The sequence below is a fragment of the Mustela lutreola genome, chromosome 7, assembly GCF_030435805.1.
Source record: "Mustela lutreola isolate mMusLut2 chromosome 7, mMusLut2.pri, whole genome shotgun sequence".
Lineage (NCBI taxonomy): Eukaryota > Metazoa > Chordata > Mammalia > Carnivora > Mustelidae > Mustela > Mustela lutreola.
In genome coordinates, this window is record NC_081296.1 from 152350691 (window position 1) to 152368357 (window position 17667).

The following is a 17667-nucleotide window of genomic DNA, read 5'->3' on the forward strand; positions in this document are numbered from 1 at the left end:
GAGCGCGCCGCGGCGGGGGCCGGCCGAGGGTCAGCCGCACGCCCGGGCCGGTCGCGGCGCCCCGGCGGCCCCGCACGCAGGACCCCCGGCCGCGGTCCGCCAGGGCCCGGGGTGGGGGGCGGGAGCACCCGAGGCCCGCGGTGGGGGCGCGGGGGGCGCACGGACACTCTGCGGGGTCAGGGAGCCTCCGGGGACCGGAGGGGCGTCGGTTCCGGGCACCCCGAGGGCCGGGTCAGTGAGCGGGGGGCGGGACCGGCGGAGGCCCCGGGGTCGCGGCGTGGCGACACGGGGCGCGCGGGGCGGGGTGCTGGGCGGCAGCGGGCGGCCAGGGACGCGGGAGCGCGTGGGGCGCACGGGCCCCCGGAAGAGGGGAAAGAGGACGTGCGGGGTCCCGCTCGGCGGCTCCCGGGGGGCGGGGCGGGCGGGGCGGGGCCGGTGCGCAGGCGCGACGCGCGCTCTCGCGAGCCGCGGGCCGGGGCGAGCGCGGGTCGCCGGCAGGGAGCGCGCGCGTCCCCGCACTTCCGGCGAGCGCTCCGCGGGCCGCGATTGGGCTCGAGGCGGCGAGCGCGCGCCCGCCCAGCCAATCGGCGGCGGCGGCGGGGCGGGGGCGGGGCGCGCGGCGCGGGGCCGCGCGGGGCGGGGCGGCGCGGGGCGGGGCGGGGCGGCCGCAGCCTGGTTGCCGCCCGCGGGCCTGTCCGCCGCCCGCCCGGCCGTCCCCGCCGCCCGCAGCCATGTGACCGCGCCGCCGCCCTCCGCGCGCCCGGCCCGCCCGCCCGCCCGCCCGCCGCCGCCGCGCGTCCGCGGCCCGGCCGCAGCCCAGGCCGCCGAGGGAGCGGCGGGGCCGGCGCCATGGCCGAGCGGGGCCGCCTGGGCCTGGCCGGCGCGCCCGCCGCGCTCAACACGCCGGTGCCCATGAACCTGTTCGCCACCTGGGAGGTGGACGGCTCCAGCCCCAGCTGCGTGCCCAGGTACGCCGCCGCCCGGCCGCTTTGTTCCCGCGCGCACCTGCCGGACGCCCGGGACCCGCGCCCGGACCGCCCGCCCGGACCGCCCGCCCGGGCCCTGCGCACTGCGTCGTCCCCGCCCGGGACGGCCCGCCTGGCCCCGTCCGCCAGGGACCCTGCGCCCGGGGTCCCCGCCCCGCACTGCCCCTCGGGGACCTGCGCCCCGCACCGTCCCCACCGGGGACCCCACCCGGGACCCCACCCGGGCCCTCGCGCGCGGGGAGGGGCAGCCGGGACAGTGCAGCTGGCCGTCCCCCGGGACCCGCGCCCAGAGTCCACCCGCCCGGGACCGCGCGCCCGGGACCTGGCAGCCCGGGCCCCCGCCCGGGACGGTTGACCCAGGACCCGCACACGGGACCGTCAGCCCGGGGTCCCCCAGCCGGGGCCTCGCGTTTGCGCCCCCCTCTCGGGCCTGCGCGTTCTGCGGGAGCGACCTCTGACGCGTGAGGGCCCCCGAGGTCCTGGCGCCGCGGGAGGGAGCGGCGCCGGCTCCTCCGAGGCGCGGGGCGCTCACCTGCTTGGGCTCCCGCGCGCGGCATCATGCACCTGTCCACGGCTGCGGGCGCTGGTGGGGTCGGCTCAGGTGTCTCCTCTCTCCACTGCTGTCAGATTTCCTTCTGCGGCCAGCCACCCTGTCAAGCTGGGCGTCCTGAGAGTGACCCGCGGGCCCGCAGTGTCCGGGGAACAATTCGGGCTGGGACCAGGATTGTACGGTTTCACCCAGCACACGCCTCTTTACTCGTGGTCTCGCGGGGGCCTGCTCGGTCCTGCTGCCCCTTACCTGCTTGCACCAGGCTTCCGAGTTAGAGACACCTGCGTGCCCATGAGCAGGACACTTTGCACCGGGCTGTCAATTCCACTTTGGTGAAAGACTGCCCGCTCCCTTGACCAAGAAGTGCCTGGACCCCGGTGGGAGGAGCTGGCGGAGCTCTAGCCCACAGGCCAGTGCTCTAGCCAGATCAAGTCCACTCGGACAGGCAGCTGCGTTTCTCTTGGCAGCTTGGAGCTCTCTTGGTTTCTTCCTGACTCGGTGGTCCCCCATGATGGAGCCCTCAAGCTGAGGAGGGGCCAGACTCGCACCAGAGTCTGTTCTGAGTGGACACCAGACCTCAAGAGCGCTCCGTGGGTGAGGGCCTCAGGAGCGCCGTCCAGGCACAGGAAGTGGGTGGTGAGCTGCTGGGGGACCACACGCAGGCTCATCCTGCAGGTGTCACGGGGTGAGGAGTTGGGGTTCTGGTCCGTGGAGCTTGCCCACCACGCGTGCGGGGCTGGGAGGTCAGAGCACTGCTGTGCCAAGTGGACAGACTGGGCCCTTAACACACCCGCCAATCTGTATGAGGCCTCCTGTGCGACCTGAGGGTCAGCGTTACCAGGGCTTGCGGCGGAGGATTCCTGGTGCACCTGCCTGCCTCTTCTCTGGGAAGCCTCTGGGCTCGCAGCCAAGCTGAGGAGCATCTCCCCGGGCCCAGCCTCCTTACCCTTGCCCATCCTGGGCATTTGCCTTAGAGTCGAGACTCACAACCGGGGATCCCTGAGGACTTTCCCCCTCACCCCCCATGCTTTTGTCTGTCCCCTCTGCGTTGTCACCACCACCACCACCCAGTCCACCACACCCGTCCCCTCCTTGCCTCCTGTGTCACTGCCCCCTTGATACTCCAAGTGTCCCCAGAAGGGGGGGTGCAGACAGGAGCCCGTCTTTGCTGCCCCTCCTCAGCGGCTTCCTGGGGCTTACCCAAGGACATTTACCTGGGGGTGCTGGGGGGTGGTAGCAGGAGAGGCCAGGAGGTAGGAGCTGCCTTTGGGGCGTGGCCTGCCCCTCCTGGAGCTGGTCTGGGACATCCACTCCAGTGAGTGTTGGGGGAGGGTGTGGGCGGGGGATATGGGGGCTGGCGGGACAGGGCTGGGGTTGGGAGCTCCGTGGCTCTGCCTGGATGCGATGTAGGGGTGGGGGTGGCATGGTGATGCCCCAGGGCCATCGAGTGGTCAGGGTGGGCCGGCAGAGTTGACGGGTTGACCGTCCAGAATGTTGGTTGGAGCGGGTGTCCTCCGACTTTACTGGAGAGCAGACACCCTCCCTGAGAGGGGCTGCTCGTCCCTTGCCTGAGCCTCCTGCGCGCGAGCCCTCTGACGGGCTGTTCTCAGCTTGCTCCTGGGACTTTCTGTGGAAGGGGTCACACTCCCTCTATCCCTTTGAGTGTCTTGGTTTGGCCCGGTCTTTACATTTTGGAGTGATGTTGCGCCAGTGGCTGTCCCTGCCGTGTGGTCCCTGCGGAATGACAGTCCCTACTGTAAGGGGACCTGGGGCTTGGTCGGCCAGTTTCGTCCGTGCTGCGGTCGGCACCCGAGTGCCGGTCCTCTGTGCGTGTGTAGCTGCAGGCGGCCGGCCTGGCGTCAGCACCGGCCCGTAGTGGGGTTTGGGGGGCTGTGATCAGTGTGACACCGGGCTGCTTCGTGGAGCGCGGTCGCGCCGGCGCCAGCCCCCGCTGGCGGGGACGCCCGTCCCCAGCGCTGCATTCTTGCCAAGGTTTTGCCTGGCTTTCAATCTTTGCCAGTCTGGTGGGTGTGAAGCGGTGCCGCGGCTCCCACCTGAACCCCTGGTCACTCACGCCGAGTTTTCTTTTTGCTTCTCATGTTTGCTTTTCTCCTGCACTTGAGTCTCAGCATCGTCTTCAGGGGACGGTGATCCCTGCCCGGCCAGAAGTGCTGGACAGTCTTCTTGCAACGGTGTGAATTTCGTGCCGGTCTGCAAGGTCTGTGCCCCTGCCTTCGGCTGGGCCGGCTCTTGTTCCCTGCTCGGCCCTTCTGATCGTGGTGGCAAGCTCCCTGCTCCCCACAGGGCCTACTGCCAGGGGTCAGGGCTGTACCTCGAGGGAGGCCCGACTGCGTGCTAACCTCGAGGAAGCCTCCCGGCAGTGCTCCTCCCCAGTGACCATCGGCAGCTGTGTCCCAGCCGCCTCCTGGGCGTGCCCCGCTGCTGGGGTTCCCCAGGCAGCCTCCTGGGCCCCCACCCTGCATCTCGGCAGGTTCTGGGTCCTTTTACACCATGAGCTTCCTACTCCTGCTGGACATTAGTCACCAGTTTCTAAATGCTGTGAGGCCGCCCGTCCTCTCCTGTGCGTGTTGTTCCCTCAAATCTTGGACGAACTCCTTGTGTGCATCCTTACTGTGTTTGCGGGTCCTGGTTGCGGGTCTGCATGCTAGAGGGATGTCCAGCCGGCAGTGCCTGTTTTGGTGATGCTGTGCCCGCCAGCCACATCCCAGCGAGACCATGCACTGCTCTGCGCCTGCAGGCCGGTCCTGTGGTTCCTAGCCTGGCGCCGGTGGCATGCGGCTCCCGGGGACTCCACAGCTCCCCCCATCCCACGGCGTGGCACCTGGTGCCGCGGCTCTCAGCAAGCGGCTGGGTTGTTGGCAGTTGGAGGCTCTGGGGCTCAGAGCCGCTGCGACCGCCCGTCCAGGGCAGGACTTGGGAAGTCGCTTGTCGCCGCTTGTCTTCCAGAGGAGCGGCCGTGCGGAGGTGGGCACCTGTCGGGTTCGGGAGGAGCCGCGGTGCCCTGCGGTGGGCTCACGGCCGGGGCCGTGCCACTCGCCACACTGCCGTGCGGGACTACCAGCCGTCTGACCACTCCTGTGCCTGACGGGCGTGGGTGTCAGCATGACAGACGGGTGTCGTAAACACTTCTGAGTGTCCTGTGACTCTCCTTGACCCGCTGTTGTGTCACGTAGGGTCACCTCAGGGAAATGGTTTTCTAGCGTTACGCGGACCTCCCGGAGGAGGTCATGCAGCGCCACCCTTCTTGCTTGCTGGTGGGCTCCGGTGATCGCGACCAGGGACTCGTGTGTGGATGCGTAGGGTCTGCGATACCCCAGGGATGTGCTTCAGAGCAAGGGCTTGTCCGCGGTGCTGTGGGTCGTTGCCGCGAGCCTGGAACCGTGCGCCCTTGGAGGGTTTGGGGAACGTCTCCGGGAAGTCACCGTACCGTAGGGCTGCTCTGTGGGCAGCACAGCCTGGGTTCAGGGCTGTCCGCGGGCATAGGGCGCTCGGCCCGCCCGAGCTAGCTTCTTACAAAACATGTATTCCTGAGAATTTGTCCACTTTGTCCAGGTTTTCAGGTTTATTGGGACCAAGTTGAGCAGCTGATCTGTGCGCCGTGCTCTTCCGTGGGTGGGCGGGGGTGGGGCGCCCGGCCGGGGCCCGGCTCCTCGCTGCGGGACCGAGCGCTCGTGTGTGTCCTGCCGCTTCTGCTGCTCGTTCTGGTTCCTGAGGACAGACGCGCGGCTCCTTAGTTCTTCCCGGTTTCCTCTCGTACAAGCTGCGACGTGGACGGTCGTTCCCCTGAAAACACACATATTTCTTTCAATCTCCCGCCGCTCTTTCTTTAATCTGTCGGGATTTTCGGAGTTTCTCGAGAGACAAACATGTGGGGTCTTTTCTAGTTACTGTCCCGTGAGCTTCCCACGGCTCCTCTCTTGTCGCGCTGTGGGCGGAGAAAGTGCTCGGTGTGACGGCGGGTCCTTAGGGTTTTCGGAACGTGCCTTCTGGCTCCGTCTGAGCCTGCTCTGTTTGTGCTGACCAGGAGTGTGTGTCTGGCAGTGGACGGTGTGTGAGGTCTCTCCGCGCACAGCAAGCCTGCTCGCTGAGGTCGGAGCTCTGTTCCCCTTTCTGTCTGCGGGACGAGCGTGGAAACCTAACCTGGTGCGGGACGGACTCATTTCTCTCCGAGTTCTGTCGTTCTGAAACCAAGTTCTCAGGCATACCCGTTTGGTTAGAGCACCTCCCCGTGGGGCGCCTGGGTGGCTCCGTGGGTTAAGCCGCTGCCTTCGGCTCAGGTCATGATCTCAGGGTCCTGGGATGGAGCCCTGCATCGGGCTCCCTGCTCCGCGGGGAGCCTGCTTCCTCCTCTCTCTCTGCCTGCCTCTGCCTGCTTGTCATCTCTGTCTCTGTGTCTAATAAATAAATAAAATCTGAAAAACAAACAAAAAAACAGCTCCCAGGTCTTTGAACTTCAGGCTCATGTGACTCTGGTCGTGCTTTCCTTCCGACCGTGCGCTGGCGACGGAGGCTCTGGGTGGCGTCTGCCTCCTTCTTTCCCGTCCTTTGGGTCAGACCCCGCGTCCGTACGCCACATGTGCTTTTGGTTCTTCGCCGCGGATCTGGAATCCATTTCCGTTCAATCCGACAAGCTTAAGTTTTTAGCTAGAACTTTCCGTCTGTTGTCATTTATCAAAATCATTGATATTTGGGTTTATATCTATCATTTGATTTCTGTGCTTATCATTCTCTGGTGTTTATGTCTGCTTTTCTCTCGCCTTCCCTCACCTCCCACTGACTCTTTTCCTTATTCTGGTTCCACCTCATAGAGCAGTCTGAAATCCGGCAGTGTTTCTGTCTCTTCCGCAGCGACTCTGTGACTTGCAGCTGCTCGTGTTCCGTGGGGAAGGAGCAGAGGGAGAGGATCCCACGCAGGCGCCACAGCCAGTGCGCCCAGCGCCGCACCCCGCGGGTCGGTCTCGTGACCCTGAGATCACGACCTGAGCTGAAACCAAGAGTCGGAGGCTTCCCTGACCGAGCCCCCAGGCGCCCCCATACTGGCTATATTTCAAAGTTAATTTATCTTTATCCTATTCCCGACAGACGCGGGGACGGACCCCAGAACCTGTTATTTTGACCCAACCCTTGCCTGCTCATGCACCGTGTTCAGCATTCATCGTCCTGCTGAGCCCACGAGGCGTTGTTGTTCCTTCGCTTTGTGTGCGCTGGGTCACCCTCGACGCTCACCACTTCCCTTCCTCCTTCGGCAGCTCGGCACGTGGAACTGCTTTCTCCCTTTAATGTCTGAAGATGCATCTTTAGGGTTTGCTTTAGTGAGGCTGTGTCGGTAGCTAACTCTGTGTTCTCGAGACGCTTGCCCTGGTTTCTGGAGGGTGTCCTGGGGGTGGGTGCAGGCGGCGCCTCCGCTCCGCACATGGACAGTGTAGCCCCTGACTGTGCTCGGGTTTGCTCTCGAGCAGTCAGCTGCCCACCTGGGGAGAGTCACCTGGAGGTCTGTCCCTCTCCCTGGTGGCTTCGCGGTCCCCGCTCCGGTGTCCAAGCGCGGCTTTCTCCTGATACTGCCGTGGTCAGGGTTGGGCTTTCCAACTCTGGAGTGCTGGGCCGTGTCCACGCCCTCAGTCTGGTGGTTGCCCCTGCCCCGTGCTGTGTGTTCTCCCATCGCGGTGCGTGTGTAGTGACCACAGGGGGGGCGTGGTGAGCGCGGGCTGGGCAGGGTTCGCGTGTGCCTGTGACGGTCGGCAGTTTTCAGCCCTTCCTTCTACTTCTGTCCACGTGCCGCTGCCCCTGCAGCCCGCACGAGGGCCACTGCAGCTGGCGGCGATGGCGCCGTCTCCCAGCCCTGCCCCAGCCTGGCACAGACGTTGAGGGGCTATGGTGAACGCTCCTGGAGCTGAATGGAGGGGCTCTGCTCCGGACAGTGGGTTCTGTTTCACGTTGGGAGGAAGCCGGCGTCGCTCTCCTTGGGGGTGTGTGCTGGGGAGCGGGGCAGGCTGGACCATGGGCCGCGCCAGCGGTGAACTTGGCCCGTGGCTGGGGCTGTCAGATGTGGGCATGGGGGGGGCAGGCTCTGAGAGTGGACCGGGTGCTTGCGGCGTCTGAAGGATCAAGTCTGCTCTGGGGGAGAGGGAGGAAGCCGGCTCCGCAGCCTGCGAGCTGTGAGGTCTGTGGGGCGACTGTGCGCCTCCACTGCGCCTTACGGAAGCTCACTTCAGCCCGCCCGCACATGTGTGTGCATACGTGTGCGTACGTGTGCACGCCTGGGCCGCGTGTCTGCTTCCGTGCCTCCCGCACAGAGCAGGCTTCTGTGAGGAAGGGAGCAGCTGCTGTAAAGAGCCTGAGCAGGGGGTCTGCTGGGGCACATGTGTGGTCCTGTGCGGTGCCTACGGGTCTGTGAACTCAGTGGGGACCCCTCAGGCACCTCTTGGATCTGGCACCCACCCCCTGCTTCTGCCCAACGCGCTGGCCGTCCTACCAGCAGGGCGGAGGACGGAGAGTGTCCATGGTGCGGGGGGGGAGGGGACGGGTCCAGAGAGCGGCTCTACACTGGGGAAGGACGGTCTTTTTGACCCTGTGGTGGGTCAGTCTCAGGGGTCCTCCTGGAGCGGGCACACGGCGACGGGCGCTCAGAGGCTGGCGGGCAGGGTGGGGAGAACTGGCTGCCGGGCACCTGGGCCCCCCGCGTCAGGCTCCACGAGTCTCGCGCAGCACTGCCGCCGGCCTGGCCCCCGGACATCTGTGCGTCCCTGCGGGAGGCACCGGGCAGAGCGTGGACTTGACACAGAGTGTGGCAAGTGCGTGGAGCTGCTGGCCACGGCCTGGCCTGTGCGTCGTGGGCTCCCATAGTCGCGCGGCTCGGCGGCGGATCGGGGGCTCGCTCTGAAAGCAGCGTGCGAGTGTTCCCAGGCCGCTTACGTCCAGGGTGCCAGGGTCCCGGCGTGCAGGGCAGGCACTGCCAGGCACTGCGAGCGCCAGGGTCTGGTGCTGGCCTCGGTGTCACGCCGTGTCTCCAGCCTGCACTGGACCCGGGCCCCTGGAATAAGGCTGTGTTCCGTGCTCCGCCCCTGACTCGGGGAGAAGCAGATGCCCCTCAGGGCCTCTGTCAGCACCGTCCACGGGCAGAGCCCAGCTGCTGCTGGCCTGGCCCTTCACGCCCCGCGGAGTCAAGGCTGCAGCCCTGGGCCTGTGGTTGGTTCACCCAGGGTGGGTCCCCAGAGGAGGGGCGCCTGGTAAATGATGTTGGCGGCACCTCAAGGGGCAGAGACGGTGGTGGGAGGCGCCAGAGAGCGGGCGCGCCGCCCTTCTTGTGGCCAGCCTCGCCGTGGCCCCGGCCACACGTCGCCCCCAGCCATGGTGCCGAGACCCTGCGGTGCAAGGAGAGGCCCTGAGGCACCTTTGTCCCTGTGGTGGGACAGGATGGGACAGGGTGGCCGTGGCCACAGGGGGCTCAGGGGACACAGACGTCGTCCGGTGGGCTGGGTGAGCCATGGGAGGAGACTGGTCCGGCCTTTTCCTGCTACATGCTGGGTCTTGCCCTTGGCAGAAAGGGAGGTGCTTCGTCGGCCCCATGGCTGGTGGCAGCTGGCCGGGTCCTGTCTCGGTGGCCGTCCCACGGCTCCAGCGTGCTCCCCTGCACACGTGCTGTGGGCCCAGGTGGGCAGCGCGAGTTCAGGGGTCTGTCCGCGCTGTCACCCTCTGGCCGCTGTGGCGGTGGAGCCCTGTTGGTAGGGGCTGGCCCCGTCTCTGTCCCCTTAGCCCTGGGCAGGCCCTTGGAGGCCCTTCCCTCCACCCGGGTTTGGTTGTGCCTCCTCCAACCTGCCGGCTCTGCCCTGGGGGGGCCACACGGTCTCTGGCCTCCTCCGTGTGGCACAGGCTCCTCCCTGTCCACGGCCGCTCAGTGGGGAGGGCACTGTGGCCCATATTGGGCCTGTGGTGACGCCCCCAGGGCAGACCCTTGGGTGGCTGCTGGGGTGATTGTGTGTGAGTCAGAGCCTCTGACCAGTGCCCTTGGGGGCGTCTGCATCTTCCACTTAACCTGAGGCTCAACTTCTAGGGTGACCGCTGCTGACCTCATGCCCCGTAAGGGCGTGTCTTTGCGTCATGGCCGGTTAGCCCTGCCCTGGTCTTGGATGAGCTTGTGCTGGCCTCAGCTACCACGGCGTGAGGAACGGCTCTGTGCAGGTGTCCCCAGGTCCCAGGAGGGCGGGTGTCCCCATGCTTCTGAACTCGGTGGGGTGCTCTGTGCTGGCTCAGGCCCCACAGCTCACCCCTGCCCACCTGGGAGTGGACACTGCATCCCCGAGGCACCTAGAAGTGGCTCAGGCCGGGTGTCCCGTGTGGGGTGGGTTCTGGTCAGTGAATCGTGGTGCTGAACCGTGGGCACGGCTGGGTGCAGGCCGCCTGGAGGCGCTGTGCAGTGGGCCTGGAGAGGCAGTGGGGCTTGGGGACCCTCCTGTGCTCTACAGTGGCCCAGGCTGTCCACCTCAGCCCCTGCTCCAGGCTGGGCTGTGCTTGGCAGTGGGGCCCCCTTGGCTGTGAAGACCTGTCCCGGGATGTGTGCTCTGGTGACCTGGCCCGCAGCTGCTTCACTGTTCACTGGGCGCCCCGCGGGGGCCTGGGCTGCGGCCTGTCCTCCGTGGCAGGGGGGCTCTTGCTGAGGCTTGATCACGTCCAGAGGGCACTGGGGAGCGGCACCAGTGCACCCCCTCTCTGGCCGGCTCTGGCAGGAAAGGAACGAGCGGGCCGTGTGTTTACAAACACAGAGCTTGTCCAGTGACGCATCCCGAGGCAGGTTGATGAACTCATTTGTGGGTGTGGGGTCCCCGAGAGACAGGCGTGAGGACAGGGTGGGGGCTGATCTGTGGCTGGGGTGAGTAGGGCCCTACTCGGAGCCGGCCCACGGAGGGAAGGTGGTGGCGGTGGCGCAGAGGAGAAGGGGCAGCCGGAAGGCTGAGGGTCTTGGGGGGGCACACAAGAGCTCCCCACCAGCCGCTGGGCTCTTGGGCAGCACCGCGGGAGCGGAGGCCGTCTTTGTGCTTTCTGCCCAGCTTGTGGGTGCTGCTGCCGCCGGTCCCTGGCGAGGAGAGAGAGGCTGAGGCCTGGGGTCTGCGCGGGGGTGGGGGGGAGGATGGCTAGACTATCTGTGGGTCCCAGACTATGTCACTGTGGCCCTGGCAGGTCATGGAAGGTTCCAGAAGTGTGTTGATTTGTAGCCCAGCCCTGGAGCAGGACTGCTGAGGACCAAGTCCCCGAGCGTCCCCCATGGTGTTGGTCTTGGCAGAAAAAAGCCTCATGCAGGGGGCAGATCGGCTGTGGGGGCCGTGGTGAAGGTTTCCCAGGAGGGGCTGGTAAGGGTGGGGGTGCGCCCGTGCCCTCTGCCCAGCACTGAGGGCCTGCTCGGCTCTGCCCTCGCCGTCTTTTTTTTTTTTTTTTAAGATTTTATTTATGTATTTGACAGAGAGATCACAAGTAGGCAGAGACAGGCAGAGAGAGAGGAGGAAGCAGGTTCCCTGCTGAGCAGAGAGCCCGATGCGGGACTCGATCCCAGGACCCTGAGACCATGACCTGAGCCGAAGGCAGAGGCTTAACCCGCTGAGCCACCCAGGCGCCCGTGCCCCCGCCTTCTAGATCTAGCAGAGGATGAATTCCTATTTTGTCTCTTGGAGAATAGTTTCCTCAAAAAAGGATGATAATGCCCCTCCCCTCCGGGGTGCGTGGCTGCTGCGGGGAGACGGGCAGGCTGCTGGGGCTCCGCGGTTAGAACAGGCCGCCATTCGGCACAGGGACCTGTCAGGGCGGGAACAGCTTTGTGCCAGCCGCCGCTGGGGGGACTCAGGAACCCGTGTCCTTGGAAAGCTGGGATGTCCCGCGTACCTGCCTGCCTGTGGCTCCAGGCAGAGAGGGCTCTGGGGACGGCGCGATTGGCCGGCGGCGAGGAAGCCAGGCAGACCTTCGGGCTCTGCCACCGCCACTGCCCTTCCTTTAAGTTGCCGCGCGCTGGGCCGCCGCACGGAGCGTTGTGTTCACAACAAACAGCAGCGCGTCTGCTTAGCCGTCTTTGGAAGACGGCGTCTGCGGAATTCCCTCCACCCGGCCGCTAGTCCAGTTCCCACGAAGAGGAAGGGGACAGGGAGATCCCTGCTCCTGAGACATGCAGCCTGGTGCCGGACTGTGGGGCTGTTGGCCCAGGGGGACAGGCAGGCAGACCCAGAGTCGCACAGCAGGGAAGGGCAGAGTCGGCGGGCTTCGGTCCGCCACCCTGGGCCGCAGATCGACCCTCACAGTAGGGCAAGGTGAGGCCAGGGCGGGAGTTCTCATCCTGCTGGCCCTGCGCCGGGCCCCTGGAGGCGCTCACGGTCGTTGAGGCCCCCGCAGCCTCGTCCCTGTCCCTGCACACCCCTCCCCCACGCCAGGTGCCCAGCTTGGCAGTCCCGTTGTCATTTGAGATTTGCTCCCTGGCCGCTGTTGCCTTTCCTGCCTGGAGGCGCAGCCCCCGGAAGCCGGCCCAGCCTGCTGTCCCCCGGCTGCTGCCCGCGGCCCTCCAGCACCAGCCTGGACACCAGCCTGGCAGATGGTTTGGGGGGGGACGCAGGGGCCTCCAGGAGCTCTGGGAGAGTCTTGGGCTCTAGTGTGGTCCACTGGGGCAGGGGTCCTGAGTACTCTCTGGGGGTCTCACTGTGATGGAAGCACCCGGAGCGCTACTTGAACGGGGGGAGGCAGGCGGTGTGCATCGTGGGGCACAGCGGTGGCGCTCTCCCCAGACCCGAGGCTCCGGGTGGCTGCGGGCCCACAGTCCCCCACAGGCACATGGAGAGGCGAGGGTCCAGCCGCCGTCCAGCTCTGGTCCTCGCCTGCCGGGCTACGAGGCAGGGCCCCCCTGACCCGGTGGTGGGGCACCATCCTAGCTCTTTTAGGCTGTGGGCACGGCACTGCTTTGCATGGGGAGCTAGGGGTCCTGAGCAATGACTGCTGGGCCCTGGAGGATGCAGGCCATGACGTTGACCTGACCTCGGTGTGACTGTCCCTCGCTTGGTGACAGCTCAGGCGGTACCTGAACCTGCTCCCTGCTGGCCCCAGGGGCAGGGGTGTGCCTGAGAATGACTCAGTGCTGGGCCTGAGCTCCCTGAGCAGAGGGAGGGGTGAGAACACCCCTGGACACGGAGAGCCCGAGACCCAGGATTTCCGGGAGGCTGCTCCTGGGAGGAGACGTGTGGGCACAGACCCCTTATAGGACCCCCGCTGGGGCTTCTCTGGTGACCCTCGGGGGGGGGGGGCGGCCAAGAGCGATCTGGAGGGCGTGGGCGTGTCTGGGAGAGGAGGTCGTGCTGGCAGCCGGAGGCCCGTCTCTGGGGCTTGGGTGAGCGGGGGAGGGGCAGGGCTGCAGGGGGCCGGTGGCTTCGGGGCAGGGGAGCCACTGTCCTGGCTCGACCCCCTGTTTCTCAGAGGAGCCAGTGTCAGAGCAGGGTGTGGGTCGGGGTGTGTGGCCTGGGGAGCACCGGCACAGCCCTGGAGGCCTTGGGCAGGGCCGGGCGGGCAGTTAGTGCTGCGGTTCTCCGGGGCTGTGTGTGGCGTCTCACGACGGGAGCTGCTGGTGACGTGGGTGTGTCCAGGCAGCCGGAGGGGGGGTGGCGTGGAGGGAGGGACGGGGGCCACTGCTGGCCGAGGTAGTGTGGTCAGTGTGGGGCTCCTGGGGCAGGACCCCGGCCAGGAGGGCTGGAAGTGCCTGCGGGGTGGTCTCCCAGAGAGCTGGGCTGCATGTGCCCACGGCGTGTTGGTGAGAGGCCGAAGGACGCAGCTTCCCGGAGCTTTGTCTGGTGGCCTTTCCCAGCCGAGGCCACGGACGTGAGGACCACGGCCATGCTCCTTCCCTGCGGGTCTCTGTTCACGGACCCACGGACCCCTGGCCAGCAGAGCGAGCGGCATCTCCCTGTGGACCCTGGCCCTGGGGCCGGAGCTGCTGCTCCCCAGGTCGCCAGCAGCCCCCTGCTCCACTCGGGACGGGCCCTCGCACCTTCCGCAGGAGATCGGGAGGCGGCCAGAGCCGGCCGTGGCTCCGCTACCTGGGACAGGCCCCGGTCCTTTCCGCCCGCGTCCCGCTCTCGGTCTTCGGCGCATCTTGACATCATGTTGACATCACCGCGGTGCCTGCCGTGGCCGACGTGGTCCTGGCCAGCCCGAGCGCGGTCCCCTGGCGCTCACTCGTGAAAGCCAGGCTGACCTCTGACTGGCAGTGAGGGATTTGCACTCACGTCGGTTATCTTTGTTCTGCTTTTCCTTTGCTGTTTTGGTCATTTTTTTCTTCAGAAACTGATCAAGGTCGATTGGCTTCTTTTACTTCCTCCAGAAAGCGTGTTCTCTGGTCTCTTCCTCTGTTGCCGGCTTGTGTGGAAAGGACGCTTAGGGACCTTGAAGGGAAAACAAAACCATCCTGCCGCCCGGCCCCTGTCCCCTGTGCATAGTGGGACCAGCCTCGGGGCTCCCAGATTCCTGCCCTCAGCCCTTTGAGGGTCCTGGCCTCAGGGCTCTGTGGTGGTTTCAAGAAGTTCGAGACAAGCCTGCTCCCAGTTCCTCGGGGGAAATCGTGTCTTGCCAGGTCCTCGGAAGGGCTTCCTTTGGGTCTGGTGCCCTGGGCGCCACTCCCTGGATGGCGTCAGAGCTGCCCTGGGGACGCTGACGAGCGCGAGCGCGTGGGTTGCTCCTCATCATCCGGGGGCTCCGTGGGCCGTTCCTGACGCAGTGGGGGGTGCACATGTCCCCCAGGCCTGCTCCAGGGGCCCCTGCTGGCCAGTGGGTGCTGTTGGGGGGCAACCCTGGGCACACTCAGGAGCCCTGGGCAGAAGCCGCAGCCAGAGCCGGCTGTGGGTGAGAGCAGGGGTGCGCAGCGGGCAGGTGGGGCACCCGACCCCGTGATGGTAGGGTTGCTGTTCCCTGTGGGCCTCCGGGTACCTGGGCTTCCTCGGGGAGGCTGCTCTGCAGGCGGCCGTGTGGCTGCAGTGGGTCCGTGCCCGCGGAAGTGTCCGTCCAGCAGCTGCGGGCTCTCCTGCCTGGGCCGCCTCATACCGTCACACAGCAGGTCGGGTCTCGACATGCGCTTGGGAAACAGAATTTAGTCTGTAGCACCCACTGCCCCCCAGTGTTTTGGGGGGTACCCCCAGCATGGGGCGCACCTCTCCTGCCCCGTCGCAGGTCTCCGCTGCCCCTTCCCCCGACCTTGTCTGTGGGCAACATCGCTGCTCTTTATCCGCGTGGACCCGGGGCCTGGCAGAGCCCGGGACTCGGCTGGGTCAGGCCCACGTGGACCGTACCAGCTCTGTCTGCTCCCGGCTCCCAGCCGTGGGCTGCCTCGTGGGACCCCCTGCCTCCCTTCTCCTCCGGGGGCTCAGGCTGCCCCATGTACATTCCCGTTACCGACAACCTGGAACCACCTGGTGCCCTCCCGGGTGGCCGCAGCCCATGCCCAGCGGGGGCTGGTTCTGTCCCTCCCCGGAGCCTGCCTGTGTCGGGGGGCTGCACACGGCACGGCACTCCGCGGTCAGCCGTGGGCCCCACACCTTGTGGCGGCCCATCACTGAGGGCCGTGTGGCCTAGAATGGGCTGGCTGTCCCTGCAGGGAACGTTCCTGCTCCTTCTCTGGGCTAGCCTGGGACAAGACTGGGCAAGCCTCCTTCCAGGACAGCGCTGGGCAGGGGCTCACCTGCCAGAGACAAGGTGGGGTTGTGTTCCCCTCTAGTGGCTGGTGAGGGGCACCTGCATGCCTGGGGCCGGGGCGACCTCTGAGGCATCTGGGTCAGCGATGGGGGACGCAGCCCCAGGAGGAGAGCTCCTGATGTTTGGTGGCCCACGGCCAACGCTCTTGTGGAAAGTGGTCTCGTAGCTGCGGCTGGCTGGAGATTCGGGGGTCCCAGGGCTGCTTGGAGCACCTCCCAGCAGACACACGGTACTCCCCGCAGGCTCCAGACTCTTCCCTTTGGGTGGCCACGCGGACCACTGACACCAGCAGCTCCCTCAGGGACCGGCTCCTGCGTCCTTCCTCTGGCCCCTCTGTGGGCAGGCTGGTGGACTGGGGCCAGGAGGTGGGCTCACAGGGACCCAGCCGCCCTCCTGCCCTTCCCTCCCGGGGCTCCCAGCCTCGTCAACAAAGGCCTTCCTGGCCCCATGTGCTGGCCAGTGGAGACACCTCTGACCTTGCCTCCTGATCAGCAGGAAGCAGCCTTGTCCCAATAAGGCTCACACCAGAGACATCAGAGAAGGCCGAGCTGGCCGCTGGGAGCTGGCAGTCCCCAGAGGCTCCCGGGGAAGGGTGACCAGTGCTTAGGGACATGGGCAGAACCGGACCCTCAGCCTGGTGCAGAACTTCTGACGAACCGTCCAGCCACCGCTCTATGTCGCTGGTGTGTCTTTACAGGAAGCCGCTGGTCCCCGCGCCTCACCTCCCCAGCCTCGCACGGACACCGCTCTGTGGCCTGGCACACCTGGAGTGGGGCGTGGGGGGCCCGCTCTCGGACTGGCTGAGCTCCGAGGGGCGGCAGGAGCGTGGCTAGCGGCCACCGCAGAGCCTGAGCTCCCACCAGGGCAGACACACGACTGCACGGATGGGTCAGCTTCTCTACACAAAAGGCCCCTTAGTTTTCCATCCTACCAAACACACACTCAGCGCGTTTGGGACCCCGGAGGAATGTCCCCACGCGTGGCTGCGGTGGCAACCCCTCCCCCATGCCTGGAGGGAAACTGTACAAGTCAGCGTTCGGCTCAGAGGGCCAGCCCGGGCGCTCGTCTGTTCCGCAGAAACCCGTGCTACACCCCCCTTGTGCCCTGCAGGCCTGTGAGCCATCCTCGGAGCCAGGCCTGGCGGGGCCCCTCCTTGGCCACATGGGGTGCCCTGTGCCGGCCGCCCTGGAGCAGGGCTCAGTCCCTCAGTGGGTTGGTGGGGTTACTAGTTCGCCCCATGGAATCACCCTTCGGCGGAGCCGGGGCCGGGCGTCCGGCGGAAGCTTGCGCAGCGTCCCCTCCTGGCAGCCTCGGTTCCCGGCCGCCCGCCGTCGTCAGAGGGCAGCGGCAGCCTCAGGCTCGTCCCACACCAGCGTCACTCACGTCACCCCGGGCAGGGTGGGCGTGGCACAGGACGGTACGCAGACCACGTTCCCAGAGCGTCCCTCGCAGTGCGGCTGCACCACTGTTCTCCGATGGTCCGCAGCTGTGAGCCGTCAGGCCCGACGTAGCGTATCCTGTGCGTGTTGGGAAAACTGCCGAGGTTTCGGGCACCCATCGGGGATCTCGGAGCCTGTCCCTCTCAGACAGGGGAGGCTCCCTCACGAATGTCCACCACGGTGCCCTGCACAGTCACCAGAAGGTGTGAATAGCCCACATGTCCATCAGCGGGTGAACACGCGAGCAAGGCCTCTGGGGTACGGGGCCGTTTCTCTGCCCTCTGCAACCTGGACGGCTCTGGGGAACGTGCTCGGCAGAGAAGCCAGGCACAAAAGGCCATGTGCCCTGTGGTTCCCGTCCCTGGGGCGTCCAGACAGGAGGACCCATGGGGCGGGAGCAGACTGGTGTCTGCCAGGTCTGGGGCAGGACAGTGGGTGGCAGCCGAGGGGCTGGGCCAGCTCTGTAGGTGATGAGACGTTTGGGGTTACAGCTGCTGATTGCTTACCGGTGAATGTATCAAGTGCCACTGATTCGAAAACTTTAAAATGGCCAATTTTGGGGCACCTGGGTGGCTCAGTGGGTTAAGCCTCTACCTTCGGCTCAGGTCATGATCTCAGGGTCCTGGGATCGAGCCCCACATCGGGCTCCCTGCTCAGCGGGGAGCCTGCTTCCTCCTCTCTTTCTCTGCCTGCTTGTGCTGTCTGTCTCTGTCTCTGTCTCTCTGTCAAATAAATAAATAAAATCTTAAAAAAATAGAAAAAATAAAATGGCTAATTTTACATTATATGTACTTCACCTCAACAAGTGACGTGGACGGGCAGCAAGGACGGGTCTGGGCTCCAGCAGGTGGCGGGCAGGGGAGTTGGTCTGCGGTGCTGCCAACAGTGGGGCCTCCGCAGGCTCGCGGGCCCCGGGAGCACCTGCCGGGGGGTGTGCTGCGCGTGGCAGGTGTCTGGGCCCGTGGAC

The 17667-nt window shown here is 66.4% G+C and overlaps 1 protein-coding gene across 5 annotated transcripts in view; it reads left to right on the top strand.

The window, feature by feature from the left end:
- The first annotated feature begins 705 nt into the window (after positions 1–705).
- PACS2 (phosphofurin acidic cluster sorting protein 2) overlaps positions 706–17667 on the top strand; it is a 53323-nt gene continuing 36361 nt past the window's right edge. Inside the window, exon 1 of one of the 5 annotated variants that reach the window (XM_059183348.1) lies at positions 706–968. In XM_059183348.1, coding sequence (XP_059039331.1) covers positions 850–968 — 119 coding nt within the window. In that variant the 5' untranslated portion in view covers positions 706–849. The remainder of the gene's footprint in view (positions 969–17667) is intronic. The other 4 variants (XM_059183345.1, XM_059183344.1, XM_059183347.1 and 1 more) reach the window with 4 other exon arrangements.